Source organism: Sturnira hondurensis, unplaced genomic scaffold, assembly GCF_014824575.4.
Source record: "Sturnira hondurensis isolate 20B ecotype Veracruz unplaced genomic scaffold, ASM1482457v3 Scaffold0020237, whole genome shotgun sequence".
Classification (NCBI taxonomy): Eukaryota; Metazoa; Chordata; class Mammalia; order Chiroptera; family Phyllostomidae; genus Sturnira; species Sturnira hondurensis.
Window position 1 is genome coordinate 6,898,039 of NW_028092868.1, and position 20,596 is coordinate 6,918,634.

Below are 20,596 nucleotides of genomic sequence, written 5' to 3' on the forward strand. Positions count from 1 at the left end.
GCAAAGCTATCACTTAGAATGGAAGGGCAGATAAAGTGCTTCTCAGATAAGGCCAAGTTAAAGGAGTTCATCATCACCAAGCCCTTATTATATGAAATGTTAAAGGGACTTATCAAAGAAAAAAGAAGAAGGTCAAAAATACGAACAGTAAAATGACAACCAACTCATAGCTATCAACAACTGGACCTAAAAAAAAACCCAAAATTAAAACAAAAACAAACTAAACAAACAACTAGAACAGGAAGAGAATTACAGAAATAGAGATCAGTGGGAGGGTTATTAGCCTGGAGAGGGAGGGGGAAGAATGGGGGGAAAGGTACAGAGAATAAGAAGCATAAATGGTAGATAGAAAATAGACAGGGGGAGGTTAAAAATAGTATGGGAAATGGAGAAGCCAAAGAACTTACATGTATGACCCACGGACATGTTCTAAGGTGGGGGAATGATTGTGGGACAGGGGGGTACGGCTGGAAGGGAATAAATGGGAGGAAAAATGGGACAGTTGTAATAGCACAGTCAATAAAATAGACTTTTAAAAAGGAACATCCCTGTTCAATACTAGGTAGCAATGTTACAAGTTCTGGGTGCTGTCGATGAAGGACTAAGCAGGGGGCGTGGGGGAGTGGCTGGGACAGGCCAAATTAGAAATAATAAAAGACCAGGAGGAAAGAACAGCCTGTCATGAAAACGTTATCACAGCCTTCAAGAGGCAAAGCACAGAAGTAACTGAGGAGAAAGAAAGGAACAAAGTTACTCATTAAATCGCCATCTTCCTGTCCGGTGGAGAGGGAGTGGGCTAGCTTCTGAAGCTCAAAAAAAGTTTAATTTAGAACCAATGTAAAGTTTTTCCTCTCCGTAATATTTTGTTTATTTTAACTTCCACCGGTTGGAGATGTTCTTTCTAGAGGTTTACAAAATATGTAACTCGATTTTGTAATAATCTTCTCATCTCAAACAATAAAAATGTGCCAAGTTAAACCAGGAGGAAGTTACAATTGTCTTTGGCGATTCCACGTGGAGAAGTTTTTAATGTAGACTTGAAGGGATGGTTTGTGCCGTTTGGAGTCCCTAGGATTTCCCCTAACAGGTGCCCCGCGGTTTTCGGTATCTGCCCCCAGAGCTGCCAGATTCAGCCCGTCGGAGAGACACAGGTGTGAGCTAGAGACGCTCCGAGACCCAGGTTCTTTCCTTGCTTCTGGTGGTTTGGGGTTATTTCTTGACCACTTTGAGTCAATGCAGATTTTTTCAATTCTTAGTATAAATTCTTCTAAAGACATCTGAAGCCACAAAACAAGAATATGAAAGAACTGCTGAAAAGCAGGTGAGGGAAGCTAATCCTGTTAGAAGAAAGGATCACCCCACAATCAACTCTCAGAATAAAAACTCTTCTACCTCTGACCACAAGGTGGCGATAGCACCCTACTCATTTACCGTAGATGGCTCCAGCTCTGGGGACTTTGGAAGACTCATTACAAAGGTGAGAAAATGTGGTACATCTTTTCCCTGTGCGGGTCGACTTTTTTCTCAATGAAGCTGAATTAATTGGATGAATATTTACTGAATGCTACTCTGAGGGAAACCAAGAATCTTGGTTTTGTACAGACCTCCCAGAATTACCTAAACACACAGGCTTCCGGAACGAGATCGCATTTTGAGTGGGTCTCTGGCATCGACGGGCGTTGTGCTCGATTGGGGATCTCTAATTGAAAATGGCCTTGGGAACATCCCAGATGAAAATAATGTAAAGTTGCTTTCTTGGTGACAAATGACAGGGGTGTTTTAAGGCACGTCTCCTACTCTCCCACTGGTTCACTCCAGCTGCGCCCCTCCCCCACCCCGCCCCACCATCATACCCCCACCTCGAGGCCCTACTGACCCTCAGAAGCAACGCCCTCCCCGTCTCGCGGGTGGCTGTGGCTGTGGCATTGAGACTTGGACCAGGGCTGCCAGCCCCTTGTCCTGTCAGGGTGATAGTTCTGCCCCCATTCCTCCAAACACTGATCATGCCTCTCCCTGGGTGGCCCTTTCTGTTCATCTGGGGGCCACTCTCCTCCCCGCTACTGCTGAAGCCCAGCCTTGAAGCCCAGCATCTTTCTTTTCAAAGTGCAGCCCTGGCGGGTGTAGCTCAGTGGATTGAGCACAGGCCTGCAAACCAAACAACCGCGGTTCAATTCCCAATCAGGGCACATGCCTGGGTTGCAGGCCAGTTCCCAGCAGGGGACCCATGGGAGGCAACCACACATTGATGTTTCTCTCCCACTCTTTCTCCTTTCCTTCCCCTCTCTCTAAAAATAAATAAATAAAATAAAAGTGCATTTTAATATAAGGCAACTCCCTTGAGTTCATCTGAACAAACACCAGAATGGAGCATCATTAAGAGTACATATGTTAGCTCAATGATATTTGGGGTGTAGGTATTTTTTATTTACTCAAAACATATTCTTTCATTCTTCTCTCCACTCAGAAGAACGTAGGGTCCGTTCTGCATCCATCGTCTCACCAAGTTCATTCTCTCTGCTGCCGCCATGTCATTGTAGCTGCTCCACGCCACCTCCATTTAAAAGTACAGGGCCCCTTCGTGCTTCTTGGGGGCCAGACTGTCTAGATTAGTAATTCTAATGTAGCAGTTTGCCGGCAGAAGGCCCTTGGGCAGGCTCCCTTACCGAGCTGAAAGAGCACCCCTCGGAAGGCTGTGAGGGGTTGATGGAGTTCACACGTGCGCAGCGCCTGCCGCAATACCAGGGACCCGGGAGCTTTAATGCCTTCTTTAATGCTACCTACTTCTTTCTTTAATGCTACCTACTTCTTTAATGCTACCTACTTCTTTAATGCTACCTACTTCGTTAATGCTACCTACTTCTTTCTTTAATGCTACCTACTTCGTTAATGCTACCTACTTCTTTCTTTAATGCTACCTACTTCTTTAATGCTACCTACTTCTTTAATGCTACCTACTTCGTTAATGCTACCTACTTCGTTAATGCTACCTACTTCTTTCTTTAATGCTACCTACTTCGTTAATGCTACCTACTTCTTTCTTTAATGCTACCTACTTCGTTAATGCTACCTACTTCTTTAATGCTACCTACTTCTTTCTTTAATGCTACCTACTTCTTAAATGCTACCTACTTCTTTAATGCTACCTACTTCTTTAATGCTACCTACTCCACACATTCTGGGTGGAGTCAAAGTAATAAGGTTTAAATAGAGTATTAGATTAGTAATATTCACATTTTCTTAAAAAATAAATTTTGAGATCATTTATATTACTGAATCGCATGCTTACAGAATGCGTTTATCATGCCTTTCCATCACCAAATACACACACACACGCACAGACACGCATGATTTAACTTGGTGGGAGCTGAGGGTGCTGCAATGTGAGTGTGCGTGCGGACACCAGTTCCCCTGAGGGCACCATCTCTGTGGGTGTGAGCAAAGTTGAGAACCAGGGCGTATCAGTTATCTATGGCTGCCACAACAAAACACCACAAACACAGCGACTTAAAAGCACATACATTTACTGCCTTATAATCCTGGAGGCCAGAAGTCCAACATGGGTCTCTGACGGGGCTGAAATCGAGGTGTTCCAGGGGTCAGGGCTGCTGACTCCTCCCTCAAACCACATCACCTTTCTTCTCCCCGTTTCCATCAAATCCCCCGTCAGATGGTCCAGGACAGTGTCCCCACCTCACGCCCCTCGGTCACCTTTGTAGCCTCCCCATCCCCTCATCGGGAAACACTCACAGATGGCAGAGGTCAGGAACCGGAGATGTTTGGGGGGTGCTGTTCAGCTGACCACACAGGCGGGGTCAGGAAGAGTCGGGAATTCCAACCGGATGGCCTGCGCTCCCCTTCCTGGTTGTATGAGTTACTTCTGCTCTGTCTGCCTCAGCTTCCTCATTTGTTAAATGAGGATAATAACAGCACCTCCCTTGCACAGTTATCGTGAGGATTACATGGGTTACCATATGTAGAAGTCTTAGAACTTGAATGCACACCAAAAAATATGAGAAGAGTGCCCCAGACATACAGAGTTCTCCTGAGGCTTATTGTTATTCTACTGAGGACCCATGTGTCCCGGGTCCTCAGGAGGACACACACACACACACACACACACACACACCAGTCTCACGTTCTCTTTTCTTTAAGGGCCTCACCTCCATACCAGCCCAAAGCCAGTGGGCTCTGGCCCCCCATCCCCTGAGTTGGCTCAGGCACCATATCTGAGCTCCCCTCCCATGCCAGCCTGTCCTCGGAGGGGCAGGCACTTGGTGTAGCCCTTGTCACACTAAACAAGAGGTCCTGTTGCCGTGGCCATAGGCAACTGAGAGTGAGACCTTGGGCCTGTTCCTGCCCCCACTTATGTTCCTGTGATTGGCTTTTGCCCTGCAGGCTCACTGCTGCCCTTCCCTGTCTACATTATCACATTACCCAGAGAGACACAGCTCTCCTCTGCCTCCAGTCCCTCTCACGGGATGGAACCTGACCGATGGTCACCCAGCTCCCCAGGGGCTCACTGCACCGGTGGCAGTGACCTGGCTGGCTCTTTGGGCAACTGTGACGTGGGGATAATTAAGCACATGCCCCAGAGTTACTGCCTTACAGAGGCAAAACTTTTGCCTTCATGTGAACACTGAGACTCTGGTACCAATTTCCTAGTAAGTATTACAATATCTCTTCTCATTGCCCTTGCTCTTCGCTCCATGTGGAGGGAGGGAACTGGTCACAGCCACTAGTGACAGGCAAGAGAACATTAGTTTCTTTCCTACGTACCTTCCTGTTTTCATCCAGTTCTGCAGGCTTTCCATAGAAGTAACCTTATAAAACCTAACAGAGGCATAGAAATGTATCCTCTTAATTTTAGTCCTATGTAGGACAGAAATATGCCAGTCTGTAGTATAACTCAAAGGTGTCCAGCATATTAAAGTCGAGAGATGGTAGAAAAGCAATTCTCAGACTTAATGAAGACCGCCCAGGACACAATTACATTTTGATCTCTTTTCTAAACTATGCTCACAACACAAAGGGAAAAAAATCCTTAAAAAGTGGACTTCAATTGCCTCCTTGGGATACCTCCCTTTTGCATGCACGCTACAACTATCCCCAGAGTGAAATCACACATTAACTTGCTCAGCCTCCCCGAGACTTCCATGGGTGTGACTGAGAGCAAACCCTGGCCCACGCCATGTGGTGCTGGGGCGTAACCGCCCACAGAGGTGCCTCGCTCTCTAATTACATATCTCACGATCTGTGCCCAGTCCGGTTTTCCTTCCCTAGCAGTCCTGGGCTAGGTTTTATAGGGCAACATCTATAGCAAGGCGGTTAGGACTTTATGCTTTTGCACTTGGGGGACATTTCTGTGGTGTCTGTGGAGCCCTTTGAAATCCTGCTCATGTAGCACAGCCATATGCACAGTCATGGAAACCCAGTTCTCTGGGGTGTGCATTGACGACCTCCTGCAATAACGTGAGAAGGCGGCCCTCACGGGAAAGCTGGGGGAACCAACTTAAACCCTGCTGGTTCTGAGCTGGGCACACAGCTCCTCTGCATCTAGCCCTGTACTCACGGTGGTCAGGGCTCAAGCAAGACTTCCAAAGGGGCCGTTGGAAACCCTCCAGGCATCCTCGGCTGGTCACACACTGACCCTCAGAGCTGTGGGCATCACCCTTGTCATTTAATTATCTCCGTAGCTGTGAAGTGTCTCAGTAGAAATTGCTCCATTAATACTTCTTCCCAGCAGGTGTTGCAGACTGATGAGGCGGCTGCTCGGGTGGTGGAGCATGTTAATTATGATTTTTTAAATTAGATTGAAGGCAGCCACAACAAGCTTTAGCCTGCTACTTATCCACCTGTTGGAACCAGTTTAGTTAGTGGCCCTCTGATGCCTTTCTTTCGTGCCTCAGTTGTTTGGGGACAAGTTAAGGGAATAAATATTGGAGAAGGTGACTGGCCTGAAAAAGGAGACTTAGACCAAAAAAAAAAATCAACAAAAACCTTTTAAGGCTCTGAACACAGATGATGCAAGGATCTCTAACTTAATGTGTAATCTGAGATGAGAAAAATATTGGGGTGGGGGGCAGCTAAAAGTATTTACAGCCGAACAGGCAATTAAAATACAACTAAACCTATGCAATATGTATTTATACATGCCTTTATCTACCATGAATTCCTAGGGCAGCATGTAGCACGATATTGTGCCACATAAATTTTGTTGCTCTGAATTAAAGGATGGAGATGATCACCAAGGATTGTGAAAACTAGGCCTCAGAGGGAGTGTGCATTAAAATGAGGGCTATGGATACATACAGGCCCAACACTAATACAGTGGGTTAGGAACACTACCAAACATATGGATAAAATGCTAATGAGATGTGGTCTAAGGAGATCGACTCTTTCATTCTTTTATTCAACAACCAACATCACCAAGCATCTACCCTGGTTCCAGTTACTGTTTAAGGATTTGTGGATACCATTGTGAAGATGACACGTAGGTACTAGCGCTGATGGGATTTATATTTGTGTGTGAGTGTGTATGTGGTGGGGAGAAGGTGAATGGAAAATGCCAGACGATACAAATAAGTAACTAATTCTAACCAAGAAAAGATTACATAATTTTAAGAGCTCTGTAGTGGGTTGAATGGTAGCCCCCAAAAAAGCTATGTCCAGATCCTAACCCCTAGAATCTATGAATAAGACATTTTCTGGGAAAGGGGTCTTGGCAGATGTAATTAAGGATCTTGAAACGAGTTCATCTTGGATTATCCAAGTGACCCCTAAATGCAATGGCAAGTGTCCCTGGGAAACAGAGACCAACATACAGACCAGACGGTGCCCTGAAGATGAGGCAGAGCCTGGAGTTTTGCAGCCACAGCCCCGGAAGCTGAAAGAGGAGGGCATGACTCTCTGCCTGGGTCTCCGGAAGGAGTGTGACCCCACCGACACCTTGACTGTGGACTTGCAGCCTCCAGAACCGTCAGAGTACGTCTTTCGGTTATTCCAGGCCACAACGTTCGTGGGCGTTTGCTACCATGGCCCGAGGAAACTAATACAAGCTCTGAACAAAGCAGGCTGAGGGAGGCCACATGCCAAAGGTCTCCCATTTTTCACAAGCATATTCCCCGAAGGGAAGAAGTGACGGGAGCTCAAGGGTCCCCTTACAGAACCACACAGAGGGTGCTCATCCTCAGTTCCCAGCTAGGGTTTGGGCCAGGAGTGGATGCTGGTCTTGTTGTCTGCCAAGCAGCTCACTTCTGATTACTAAAAAAGCCTCTTTTCTGTGCAGGATGCACATGCTATTCAAGTGGAGCTGACTGCCTCCCAGTGATCTCCCGCCCCCTTCGGTACCCCAGCTCTCATTCATACCAATGGACTCAGAGCCACAGCCTCACCAGCCAGAGAACGCAGTCATCCGAATGCAATGATTGGTCTACGTCACTCAGTGCAAGCCAATCAGCGACTACCTGGGAATTTTCTTCGGGAGCTCTGAGAAAAGGCTCCCTCTGTCCACTAGGAGGCCCTGCTGGTGGGATGTGATGCTGGGACTGTGGTTCCCTGAAATAGTCTCTTAATTAAAATGACTCAGTTCCTTTCCTTCTTTCCCCTTTTTGTATAAATTGGTTCTTAGTCTCTTGCTGATAAATGAAAGGGCTCTAACTAATTTGAGGCCCTGTTCCGCTGACCTAGACCAGACCGGGTGTAGCTCACAGGAGTCTTTTTGCCTAGCCTAGACTGAAGTCTAGAGGCAGGCCTGCTTTTCAAAAAACAAAACAAACCAAAAAAACAAAAAACTTCCCCTCTCTCAGCGGGTCCCACCTTGCCTCCCTCTTAGCCTGGTAAAGGGGAGGGAGCAGGTCTTCTCGTTGTCACAGCCATGAGGGAGAAGCTAGAAGCGACCCAGAAAGAAAAGAGTCAAAAGAGAACTTCAAAGAGACACTGAGCCCCCAAACGAACTGTTTTTAACATCTTTGTTTTTCCCTTTGAAAATCCAATTCCCTGATACTGCGCCCCAGTTTTGTTCTTGGCGTTAACGTCTATTAGTTAACTAATTAGTGTTAACTCATTAGTGTTTCATTCCGTATCAGTCTCAGTTATTTGGTGCAAGAACAGAACTGATCCTGGCTGACTGGAGCTGGGAGTAAATTTATCAGAAGCCCAGAGAAACAGGCTCAGAAAATATACAAGAACAACAACAACAACAAAAAAGTGGATGAATGGGCAGAATCAGAACCAAGTCAGGCCCTGGGACCAGTGTGGAGTAAGGGCCCCGAAGCCCAGAGACTGCCAGCCCTCTTTCTAGGGCCAGAGGGCCGCTGCCTGCCTCCGGCATCCCCAAAAAGTCTCCTCACCCCTGAGTAGGAACAGCCGCACCCCGGGGAGAATGCATTTAATGGGCTGAGTCTGTGTCTCGTGTCCAAGTCAGGGGAGGGGCAGAGGGGACGTGTTTCAGGAGGACTCTGCCTCACACTGGGGCTCCCAGGGGCGAATTTCCTGAACGAACATTCATTTTTAAAATATCTCTTTTGTCCCCCGCATGGCGGTGCAGTTGAGGTGCTGGTCCACCTCCCTCTCAAAGTCAAGGTGCTTGTAGCCCAGACCCCTGCTCTACTTCCCATCACCAGCAAAAGCCGTCACAAGTTTGCAAATAATACCATCTCTATTCATGTTTAGCAATGTCCAAATAGCACTTGCAAAAAAGTGTGAAACACTATTAATAAAGTGAAAAATAGCCAAGTGACTGCAGTGCAACCCTTATAAAAAATAAAATAATCTCATCATCAGAAGTCTCTCACCTATTTAAAAATAATTTTTTGGCTACATTGGATGTATCCAAATATAAAATGAGAGACATTTTATAGTTTAGGGAATACACTATCATCATACTTAACAGTCTAACTGTTAAAACTAACTGTTAGTCTAACTGACTGACTTGACAAATTGGACTAGTGTGTAGTTAACCCTTTTTATATAATCTCTTATGAGTTTCAGAATCTCCTTGAATTCTATCTATAATTTTCCTCTTTGATAGATGAAAATAAATGGCACACATAGTAATAATCTTAGTAATATTTCTTTTACTTGTAACCATTATGTCGCTGGGTTTTGTATTATATCATTGATTTTACTAAAACTTGTTTCAAAAAATCTTTTGTTGCCATGACATTTTAAAAAATGTGAGTCTGAAGGGCCATGAACTAATAATACTATCTTGCGTATTTATAATGCTCGACAATATTCAAATGCTTTCATATGCATAATCTTGATTCTTCTAACAAATTTTCATTACAGTAGACAAGGCAACAGAGGATCACAAAAGCTGATAGTTCAAGGTCACATCAACAGTGAATTGTAAAGCTTGAAGCCAAAACCTGGGCCTGTTCCACCTTGCCCACTGGTATTTCCACCCTATCACAGTGTAAATTGGGTTCCCATGCTGAGTAAGACAGCATAGGTGATATTGTAAGAGTGTGTTATTTTACAAGCCAATGTTGAAAGGTAGCATTTGAAATTTTTAAATGTTCTGTATGATTTCCGTGCACTTGTATTCTTACCCCTGGATGGTGTTGAAGAAATGTAGGCAATTTCTTCAAGGTGGGAAAGAACGGTCGGCACATACCCCTGCTGTGCGTTTCAAAGCAGTGCAACGGTTTAACTGAAATAAGATTGTCGTTTTTAAAATGCTATTACAGAAAAAACATACCTAAGTTAAGTTCTTCATTCCACTTTCTAAGATTGACCTTTAATCTGATGGAGAGAAAGAGGATAAGAACAAGAATAATGATGTTGTAAAGACCAACAAAAGTCAATTTGGAAGTTGTGTCTTTGTTCATCAGCAACTGTCATCCATTTGCACCCTAAGCCGGCAGAGCACCCCGAATTCAGTCCAGTCTTGCCGCCATAAGAGTCGTCCACAGGCCTGACCCCCAGCTGGATGTAGTAAGTAACCAGGTCTCCAAAAGATCTAGCTCAGTCGTCATTTGTCATCTTATGTGTCATCTGCCTTGGAAAGGAAGGTCATAGAGTAGAATAACCTTATCAAGCTGTGGTACATATACACAATGGGATATTACTTAGCCATCAAAAAGAAAAAAATCTTATCATTTATGACAGCATGGACGGACCTCGAGGGTATTATATTGTGTGAAATAAGTCAGTCAGAGAAAGACAAATGTCATATGATTTCACTAACATGTGGAATCTAAAGGACAATATAAGAAAAACACAACAGAAACAGACTCGCAGACACAGAAACCAAACCGGTGGTTGCTGGTGGGGAGGGGGTTTGGGGACCTGGGTGAAAAAGGTGGAGGGATTAAGAAGTACAAATTGGTAGCTACAAAATAGTCATGGCAACATAAAATACAGCACAGGAAATATAGTCAATAATAATGTAATCACTGTGTCTGGTGTTAGATGGATACTGGAAATTGAGAGGGGGACACTTTGTAAAGCACATGATTGTCTAACCACGACGCTGTGCACCTGAAACTAACACAAAATAATACTGAATGCAAACTGTCATTGAAAAATAAATAGATATATAAAATAAAAGAATAGCCTTATCAAATAACTAAAACACATAAGCCTCAAACTTCTTAAAAATGTGGGTATAGATTCAACCATAAAAAAAAGCAGTGTATGAGCAATTGAAAATCTGTCCGTTGCGATGATAACTGCAATGCGTAACGTGCTCGGTCTGCATCTGCAGGCTGTGAACGCTCACCACATCCTCCTGCAGCAGGTGTGGGAATGAACCGTGGGAGTCCCCTGGAGGAATAACTCTGCACTTCACCATATTCTTGACTTGATACAATAGATCTATCACACTGGTGACACCATGAAATGTTTGATTTGATGGCCGCAGAAAGTACGTATACCGTATATCAATGTGTTATTTAAACTTAGGTGCCCGATAAATATTTGTTGAATGAATGCATGCATGAATATTGCACAGGAATTTAGGAAGTCAGACACGTCCAGATGAACCCCAGTCCCGCTCTGTAACCCAAACGATGCAACCTTCCTGCCATAAAATCACATTGTGTTCTCCTCTGGTTGGTCACGTGGGCCACTAGTCCCACTGGTGTGGTGCAGAAATGAATGAGAAATGGAAGGACAGGAAAACCCTGCAGCCTCGCTTTCATTTTTAACCTGATTTGGGGGCTTCCGGTGTTTCTGTTCATTAAACAGGAAAAAAAAATAATTATTCCTCAGTTTCAAAACACTGCGTGTTAGCTCCTTCCAGATGCAAACAACTTTAAAGGCAAAATCACTAGAGGGTATGTGCTGCCCAGGGCCCAGTTACAAAAGGAGGTCACATAAAAATGAAAACACACGAAAGAATAAATAGTCCATGCTATCCAGGGGATGAGCTATGCAACCGCAGTAAAAATGAAAACCAAATTACAAACACTAATCAACATCGCATAACACATTTGACTCATTTGCATACAGTGCAATTATCCTGATTGGGGCTGATCTCCACACTCCCAGCTGGGTCAGTGCGTCTCCCAGGACGTGTGGCCTAGGCTTTCCCGCCCCCCCCCAGCCCCGCCCCGTGCGTGTGTGCGTTGGCTGTGCTCCCTTAGGACCATGGCCGTGGTGCATGGTGGCAAATATACAACCTCTCGCAGCGCTGTTAGATGCTGAACATTGGAAATGAAAGCCTACAGACATCTTCATGGCTAGCGTTCAGTCCTCCTCAGATAAACCAGAAACTGTGCTCCATTTCTAGAACCCTGTACATGATCTGGTGTCTTAGAAAACCACATTGGTTTCACTCTATATAAAGAATTCTTCTTCTCCTTCTTTTTCTTCACCCTGGACTGGCAGATGAAGGGGACATTTTGAGATTATCTGCCTTGCACCAAGTTCCCTTTGGCCAGCAAGTGACAAAGGATGGATGCTCTCCTTCAAGAGTCTGTTGTTTTTGGAGGGAGCTGCCCCTAGGGAGGAGGTTAGCGGCTGCTGGCTGGCGTGCGGATCCCTTGGGAATCTGCTCAGAAGAGACTGTCTGGGTTCAGAGCTGACCACAGTACGCCCTGTGTCAACATTGGTCTCTGCCTCCAGATTCTCAAAGCTGTTTTTCAGACTGAAGACCTTCATTCTGGCCCTGGGTCCTAGGTGGGCAGAATGCAGAGGCAGCCGGGCATCTGTGGCATGGCTGCCGACCAGGGCTGAGCAGCCAGGGCTTCTCCACAACGTGTCACTAGAGCCATGTGACGCCGGACTCCCTCTGGGCTCAGGGAACTCCAGAGAAGCCACCTTGGACCTCCTGCCCCCGCTCCTTCGCCTCCTCAGCTCTAGGGCCCTCCTTGTGGAGACAGGCGGCCCCCTGCAGACCTGGAGAAGCGTGTCAGCTCCGGAGGTGCCGTTCCTTGCACCGAGTCCTGGATTTGATTGGATCTGTCGGACAAACAAAAGACGAACAAACGTAACCAGTTTGTGAGACGAAAAAAAGACGAAAGCACAGTAACCAGTGCTTTCTATTCACTAAGTGCTGAGAACAGACTATGTTCTAGTCACCCTCTGCCAAGCTGTACCCACTGTCAATATTCAGTAACTCAGTTGAATTGAACAAAAGCAACAGGTGCGGTCCCTCGAAGGCCTGAGCTGCCATCTTCGTTGCCTGGAGCATCAGCTGACATTATATTTCACCTCTGAGCCAATGAAGCCTCTTCTTGTGGAAATGGAAACTGGCATGGTTATATCTTTATTATTATTATTATTATTATTATTATTATTATTTTGCATTTATTTGCCATTGATTTGTTTAAATTTATTTATTTAATTGTTGTTCAAGTACAGTTTTCTGTCTTTTACTCCCATCCTTGCCCCACCCCACCCCCTCAGTGGCATGGTTATTTCTGTACTCAGACATCGTTCAGGGTTGGCACTGGACTTTGGCCAGCAAATGACAAAGGATGGATGCTCTCCTTCAAGATTTCCTCCATGCCCAACCTCATGGCGGAAATCCGTAAGTTTTTTTAAACTCATTTGGGTAAATACTAACAAGCGCAACTGCTGGATCTTATGGTAAGAGTAGGTTTACTTTGCACAAAAGCAACAAACTACCTTCTGAAGTGACTGCAGAATTTTGCATTCCTACCAGCAATGAATGAGTATTTCAATTACTTCTCATCTTCGACAGCATTGGGTGTTGGCAGTTTATTTTTATGGTTCATTTTCCAATTGATTGATTTAAAAGTATGGTATAAAACATTAAAACATGTTCACTTCCAAGACTTAATTTTCAACAGCAAAACAATAAATGTGTCTGTGATATTTAAAGAAACACTACTCAGTTCTCTCTCTCTCTCTCTTTTGTTTGTTTTGTTTTCCAGAAGTAAAAGTGGGAAAATCCATAAGTTTGCTTCTTGGGGATTTTATTTCATGTCTAACAACCATGAACGGAAGGAGAAGCCTGAGTAAGTTTCCCTTACCCTCAAATTCAATCTCAGACCAACATGAAATCGGTCCTGAAGCCACAACCAACACCATGGCATCTCAGGGAGAGATGAGCCTGTCTGAGCCAGACAGGTCGACGGCCAAGCATCTCAGGCCAGACGGATGAGCCCGTCTGAGCTGGAGCTGGAATCCGTGGGCCCTGCTGCGAGGGCTTAGTGCCTCCTCCCTCTCAACTCCACTCACCCAGGCCCATGGCCCTTCCATGGGCCTTGTCACCTTAAAATGCTCCATCTCTGAAAGACTCAGCTTAGGCCTAGCACTCTCGGGCCACTGCCCACTCTTCAGCTCCAGCACTTCACTCGCCCATTACATCTGCTCTCGAGCATCATCACCACCTTCTTGTTCTCTATCTTCGCTGCCTTCCATTGTCAATTTGAGTTTGAAGACCATCACTTGTACCTCCAATGCCTCCAACTCCCTACTCTGCTCCTTTTCTGTTATAACTTCCTTCCAAACCTCCCAACCCTGGGTCTATCCTCCTGCCCACAATGTTCTGAATGGATACCCAGGCTGCTGAAGAAACCCTCAGAGCTGTTCAGATTGGAACCACCATGAAGGCGTGGCTTCCAACGCCACCCAGGCTACCTGCCACCCCCGCTGCTTCCTTAGTCACCTCTCTCCATTCCCCAGGACAGTAGTTTCAACCTTCTGAACTGTCCTTAAGCAGTGGCATGACCTGCCCCCACCTTTCATCAGGTGGTCTGGCCATCTAGATTACAGAGAAAACAAAAGCCGTTATTAATCAGCAGCTCTATCAGTTCCCCACCATTGCACCTTTCCCCTCCTCTCCACACTGAAAGTGAATCTTTGCAGTCAACCCATTGCCTTTTGCCTTCCTGAGGACCCCACTCTATCAATTGCCCACTTTCTCCCACTTTATTATCTCGTTTGTGCAATCCATCTGTTTCTCTCCGATGGATAGATAGATTCCCCTCCTCCTTGCCAACAGTAATGAAATCTGGTTAGGTCCCTCATGAAAAATGCAGTCCTTCAACCCTCTTCCCCCCACCAGCTCTCTGTCTCCTCTCCTTCACAGTCAAACCAGTTGATAAAATTTTGTCCACGTTCGTTTTTCCTTCTCGCCTTCCCTTATCTCTCCTGCCCACGACACTGACTTTCCCTCCGACCACGGAAAGGGCTCTTGCCAAGATCCCCCGCAGTCAGCCTCCTTGTCGCTCACTTTAACTGGAGCTCTGGGAGGATTTTACCAGGCTGACCTTCCTCCTTTATATTTGATGTTTTCTTCCCCTCAGTTTCTTGCCAGCCCAACCCTCTGGGTTCCTTCCTTCCTGCCTGTCCACTCCCTCTCACTGTCCATGGAAGGAGCCTCTGCCCTCTGAGCTCTTCAGTGCTAACCTGGGCCCTCCTCCCTTCTCACTCTGCCCCCTCTCCCAGGGCAATCTCACTCACACCCACGCCTTCACTATTATCGCAATGACAAAGCCCCAAGTGTAACTACAGCTCAGGTCTGTCTCTTAAGCTTCATACTTGTGTATCCAAGTGTCCTCAAGGCTGCAGCTCCTCAAACTCAACATTTCCAAAATCATTCTCACCTCCCTCCTCACACTAAATCTATTGCACTTACTCTTTTTCTTGTCTTAGAAGATGGCATCACTAGCCCCATGTGACCCAAGCAAGAGCAGCATCTGCCCCGATGTCACCCATTCCTGTGGACTCTGCCTTCCAGGGGTCTCTCGGGTCTTCCTCTCTCTCCATGCCCACTGCAGTGCCAGCCCTGGGGCAGGCTGTCACGGTCTCTCGGCTGAATTCCCGCAGCACCCCTCTGCAGGGGTTCCCTGCGGACGCTCTCCCCTCCTTCTAATCCAGTGTCCACTCTGCCACTAGAGGATGTGGAAACAGTGCTGCTTGTGTCTCCTTCCTGCTTCAGCGGCTTCCTGTTCTTCTTGAGATAAAACCTCATCCTCAGGAGGATGGCCTACCACACCTGTCACAGTCTGCCTCTTCTCGCTCCAGCCTGAATTCACCCCTGCCTCCCTTTCGAGCTCCATTTATCAGAATTGAACTTCTTTCAATTCGCTGGACATTGTTTGTCCTTCCCTGATGCCAGTGTTTGTAAACATTTTCTCCTCTGTCTGGGCTATGTCTCCTCTAACCTTTCCTCCTAAAGACTCCCACTCATTGTCAACGCCAAGCTCACCCATCATTGTCTCCTGAAACCTTCTCAGTACCACTGGATCTGAGTTAGATGCTCCTAAATATTGTCTCTACCATTTATTGCTTGTGGGACTTTTAGACAAGTTATCGAATCTTCCTGTGTCTTAGCTCCCTCATCTATAAAAAGGGGTAATTAAGTATCAGTGTCACAAGGGCTTCTGAGAACATTAAATGATAATAGTGCCTGGGACACGGTAGTGCTAAATGCAAGTTGGTTATTATCATCATAATTAACATTATTACTACCTCTCCTAGCATCCTGTACTTTCATATCATATGCCACACTGTTTTGCACTCGTCTGCTTACTTCTCTGGCTCTTCCTCCAGACGTGGACATCCGGAGGAGAGGGGTTGTGTGTACCTTCATCACTGTACTTCCAGTACTTGGCACAGTGCCTGACACATGGCAAACAATCAGTAAATATCTGTTGGATCAATAATAAAAGCTTAATCCCTAAACATATAATTTTTTGCACATAGAAATGTAGAATCTATAAATTAGGCTTCTAATTATTGACACTGACATTAGGTATAAAAAGTCTTATCAAGAAAATTAAAAGTGATCTTCACACGGCTGGCCATTTCTGCAATCTTTTTCAGAAGAGGAAATTTTAACTGCTTTTTTTTTTTTTAAGAAAAGTCTAGACCTGGCTGGTGTGACTGAGTGGATTGAGCACTGACCTACAAAGCAAAAGGTCATCAGTTCAAAACCCAGTCAGGGCACATGCCTGGGTTGTGGGCCAGGTCTCCAGCTGGGCACTTTCAAGAGGCAACTGACTGATGTTTTTCTCAAAATCAATGTTTCTTTTACACATCGATGTTTCTCTCCCTCTCTTTCTCCTTCCTTTCCTCTCTCTCTAAAAATAAATAAATAAACCCTTAAAATACCATCTAAAATCCTTGGACCATATGGCAGAAGTGAGTACAAGACTATTAACATAGAAATGCAGATGTGTGCAGTTAGAATGGAGAATTTTTAGAAGAAGCATAATGCTGAGTGATTGAGACAAGTCCCTTGAGGAAGAATAAAGCCCCTTCTGCCAAAAAATAAATTGAAATGCTTTTGTAGAAATTCTGATCGTTTAGAGCCCATCTCTCCAGGAAATCTTGTAAAATGTTACAAATTGAGAGCTAGGATGTTTTTGAGTTCCAGGGAACATTAGCAGCTATCTTGATGAACAGGAAGATCATGTCACTCAACTGGCTGTAGAAACAAGAAAATAGACATCACTGAAAAACGATTAAGCTTTTAAGGGGAAGACTGACATTATAAAGGGACAAAATATTGTCTCTTATTGAATGTGATTCCAAAAGATAGCAAAGACAGGATTTCTCCCACGTTGAGAAAAAAATTCCATGGAAATTAATGATATATTCAATAGATAGTAAGCAACCCCAAACAGTGGCAGGCTTGCTCACTTAAGCGTTGAAACCAGATTCTTGCAATAAACTGGTCTTTTGAGGGATACTTATTTTAATTAACCCAAACCACCAATATTAACCTGCTATTCTATAGCAGAGCTTTCTGAAAAATGCCCATAAATGTTCTTTCAAGGCAGCATAAACCAAACTATTGAGGGTGAGAGTGTGGGAATGGGGGAGTGTGTGCGTGTGCATGCGCGTGTTCAGCAGTGTGGGCACTTCAGGGCCAGGGATGGAAAATGAGTGAGACAAACAGGAAGGAGCAGAGCCCCAGTGAGTACAGCTGAGAGACTCGGAAATGACAAAGGAGATTTCAAGAAATGCCACCGAGGAAGAAGAAAATGAATCACTTACTTCATGAAAGACTATGTTCTTTTATTTTAAATGGCTAAAAAGAACATAAAGATGAATTTAGCTGCATGTCTGTTGATAAAATGAAAAGAAATGCCTGCCTGTTTATGCCAAACTAGCTTCTGGAATATATACCTATTCTCTAGAGACAAACTTATTTCCTGAAAATAAGCAGTCAATCACCACTTTTTTTCCAGAAGCAGCTGTTTGCCTACAGAGTCTGAACTTCCTTACCTGTTAGATGGAGGGATTTTACTAGATTAGTGGTTCTCAGTGCCGCCACGTGCTACAATACATACTAGGATCACCCAAGGGGCTTTTTAAAACAACGCCCAGTCTTGCCCGGCCCCAGGGATCCCTCTCTGACTGATCTGGCTATTTCTGAGAGCTCCCCCGGGGTTATGATGTGCAAACAAGCCTGAGAACCCCCACATTACATCCTCTCTCAGGCCCCCCTGGAATGTACAATCACACCATTCCCTGTGTGCCTACGAGACCACAGAGGTGACACAGCGGTACCTGAAGCAGAATCTTGTTGCCATCGTAGTCCTGTGTCCGCCACCTGGTGCGGCTGATGGGGACACACGGATGGGGCAGGAGGGGCACTAGCTGGCCGATCTCTTGAACCTTGAACTGCAGCACTGAGGATTCCTTTGGGTCCACCGACACGCCCAGGGGCAGCTGCTTCAGGGAGAGCTGCAGGGCGAAGCGCTCGGTGGCATGGAGCACAAAGAAGCAGAAGTGGCTCTTCTGCAGGGTGGCTTCTCTCTGCAGGATCATCTCGTAGAGGCTGATGGCATCTTCGTAGTTGTCAAAAGTGCAGTAGAGCGTCACTCTGAGGATCTCGGTGCCACAGTGCACCTGCCTCACACCCCAGACAGGCATCTGATTGTCCAGACTGTAGAACTCCTGATGGGCAAGAAGGGAGGGAGCCAGGCTTCCCTGAATGTTTGGGGCGGGGTAGCAGTGCCACGGCCACCTCTGTAGGGAGTCAAGGACACGGAACAGCCGCTCCTCACCGTGGCTTTCATGCAAGAAGAGCAACACAGACATCCCCGGGAACCGGGACCTCTTGGGGTGGCACTTGTCATAGTGTTTCACTGGACTGACCCTCTCTGACACCATAAAGAGACGGACCTCTGGGCAAATGCAGTCCAGGAGCTGGTCCAGAGTTTGCTGCAGAAGCGAGCCGTGCCCAGAGTTGGCGAGGAGGTGGACAGTCATGGCCAGGGGCTCTTGGGTCTCCTCCATCCTGGATTGCTTGAGGACGGCAAAGCGTGGAGGCTGTCCCCGCTCCCGGAATGAATGAAGGAGTGGCTGGTCCTCAGCAGAGCCTGCAGCCCGCTGGGAAAACCGGCAGCTACTTTGGAGCAAAGCTCTCACCTGTGGCCCTGGTTGCCGGAGGTCCCGCAGAGAGAGAATCCACACAAACTGGGGCACCGCAGCCTCTGCGACTCACAGCAGCCGTGGGGGTGATGTCATCCAGCTCCTGCGTCACTTAACTGCCTGTGTTTGGCTTTTTTCGGGCACTCCCTAGGGTTTCTATTTGACCTAAAAACCTGTAATCCTGTGAAACACCCGACTGGGTGGTTCTTACAGACACTGAGTAAAGGAAATGACCGGCCAGAAAGGAACCCGAGTCCACTCTGTGAGGCCGATAGCGATCTGCTTAGTTGAAAAGACATCCATTCTGTGGCCCCACAATGGGTTCTGATTTCCTCCTTACATCTGTCTCTCGTGTTTACAGTGGCTTCGCCGGGCCACCTGAACACAATGACAGCTTTAAAACAATTTGCAAAACTTGTCCCCTTGCCAGGAATTTTTCCCTTTTGTCTTTTCATTTTGTTTTTGGACAATAGGACATTGAAGGCAAGATGTTTTTATCTAAACGATTTTGATTGTTCACTGAAAGTTATTTGCTCTACTGCAAAGCCTGAGTGTGTGTGTGCTAACAAACTGTCCCCAAACTTGGGCCTCTCTGTATTCCTGCGGATTCTTTAGAAAGAATGCGAGCTTTCTAATGTCAATAAAAATAATTGTTTATACCTACCGAGGATCTACTAATCACCAGTTTTAAGGGTCCTAAAACTACATAAATTGATTTAACCCTCCAGCAAACCTATAAAGAAGAAACTATTGTCCCCAAATTACCGATGAAGAAATTGAGGCACAGAAAAGTTAAATGACTTGCCTGAGGTCTCACAGCTAAAAACTGGCGGAGGGAACCCTTGAACCTAGGAACTGAGAGGTCCTCCAGCCAGAGAGGAGGTAGGTGCCTCTCCGGGACCTGGGAGTGCCGGCTGGATTTTCCCCCTCGGGACAAGGAAAGGACACCAAACCTGGCTCTGGTTGAGGACAGGCATGGCCCAGATACTCGGTGTGCTGTTGGACCTTTAAAATGAATCATCTTCCGTAAGAATGTCCCAGCTTTAAACATGACAGCCGCCCTAATGTGTTCTGAATTTCCGTTTGAAAATCAGTTCCTATTCTGATAGCTGCGCTCTAAAAAGGTGTGGACGGGCCCGTTTCTAACTGCAATTCCTAAAGAAGCAATTTATTAACACTTGTAATGGAACACAGTGCGACTTAATGTTTCCTAAATTCAAAAGTACTCTTGTGATGAACGATACAACTTAACCTGAGTTTTTTATTTATGTAAATTCCTTTAATAGTGTAATAATCAAACCTAACATCAAATACTGTTATCCATTTGACGGATAACTACTCAGATTTCCTTTCTAAATCCAACCTACACTTCTAATCATTTGTTTTACAAGTTCTACCTTTTTTGCATTGGAAAAATCATTAGAGATTTTTGTTATTATTCTCAAACGTTTTTTTTTACATCTTAGTCTATGTTACACGTTGCCATTTGAAGGCAATAATAACTTTCTCCTCCACCACTGGGGTGTGGCCCCCTCTTTCCCCTGTCCTTCCATTCACCCACGGGACTGTACACACGCACCTTGAACTTCACACATGGTGTTTGAAGTGGAATTCTGGAAATAACTCTAAAGTTTCGAGGAGAAAAATTATAACCCTGACACAAAAATATTAACTCACGACATTTTGTGCAGGTTAAGCGTTTAAGCCCTTCTATAGGAAAACCTTTTGCTTTCTGATGTTGTTCTCATCTTTCCTCTGGTGCAAAACATACTTGTTTCCTTATGAGGTTGTCATT

The 20,596-nt window shown here is 45.6% G+C and overlaps 1 protein-coding gene across 1 annotated transcript; it reads right to left on the reverse strand.

Annotated features, from left to right (window-relative positions):
• Nucleotides 1-11,553: 11,553 nt before the first annotated feature.
• On the reverse strand, nucleotides 11,554-18,846 carry FAM124B (family with sequence similarity 124 member B). Its single transcript, XM_037029212.1, has 2 exons — nucleotides 17,935-18,846; nucleotides 11,554-12,405 (listed from the first exon to the last, which is right to left on the reverse strand). The coding sequence occupies exons 1-2, from the start codon at nucleotides 18,664-18,666 to the stop codon at nucleotides 11,782-11,784; spliced, it is 1,356 nt and encodes a 451-aa protein (XP_036885107.1). The 5' UTR covers nucleotides 18,667-18,846; the 3' UTR covers nucleotides 11,554-11,781.
• Nucleotides 18,847-20,596: the final 1,750 nt, after the last annotated feature.

Bases quoted from the DNA above. Each gene is read 5' to 3' on its own strand.
- FAM124B (XM_037029212.1), bottom strand. From the start codon at position 18,666: ATGGAGGAGACCCAAGAGCCCCTGGCCATGACTGTCCACCTCCTCGCC. The intron at 12,406-17,934 runs GTACCGCTGTGT...TTTGTCCGACAG, and splicing joins GCAACAAGATTCTGCTTCAG to ATCCAATCAAATCCAGGACT.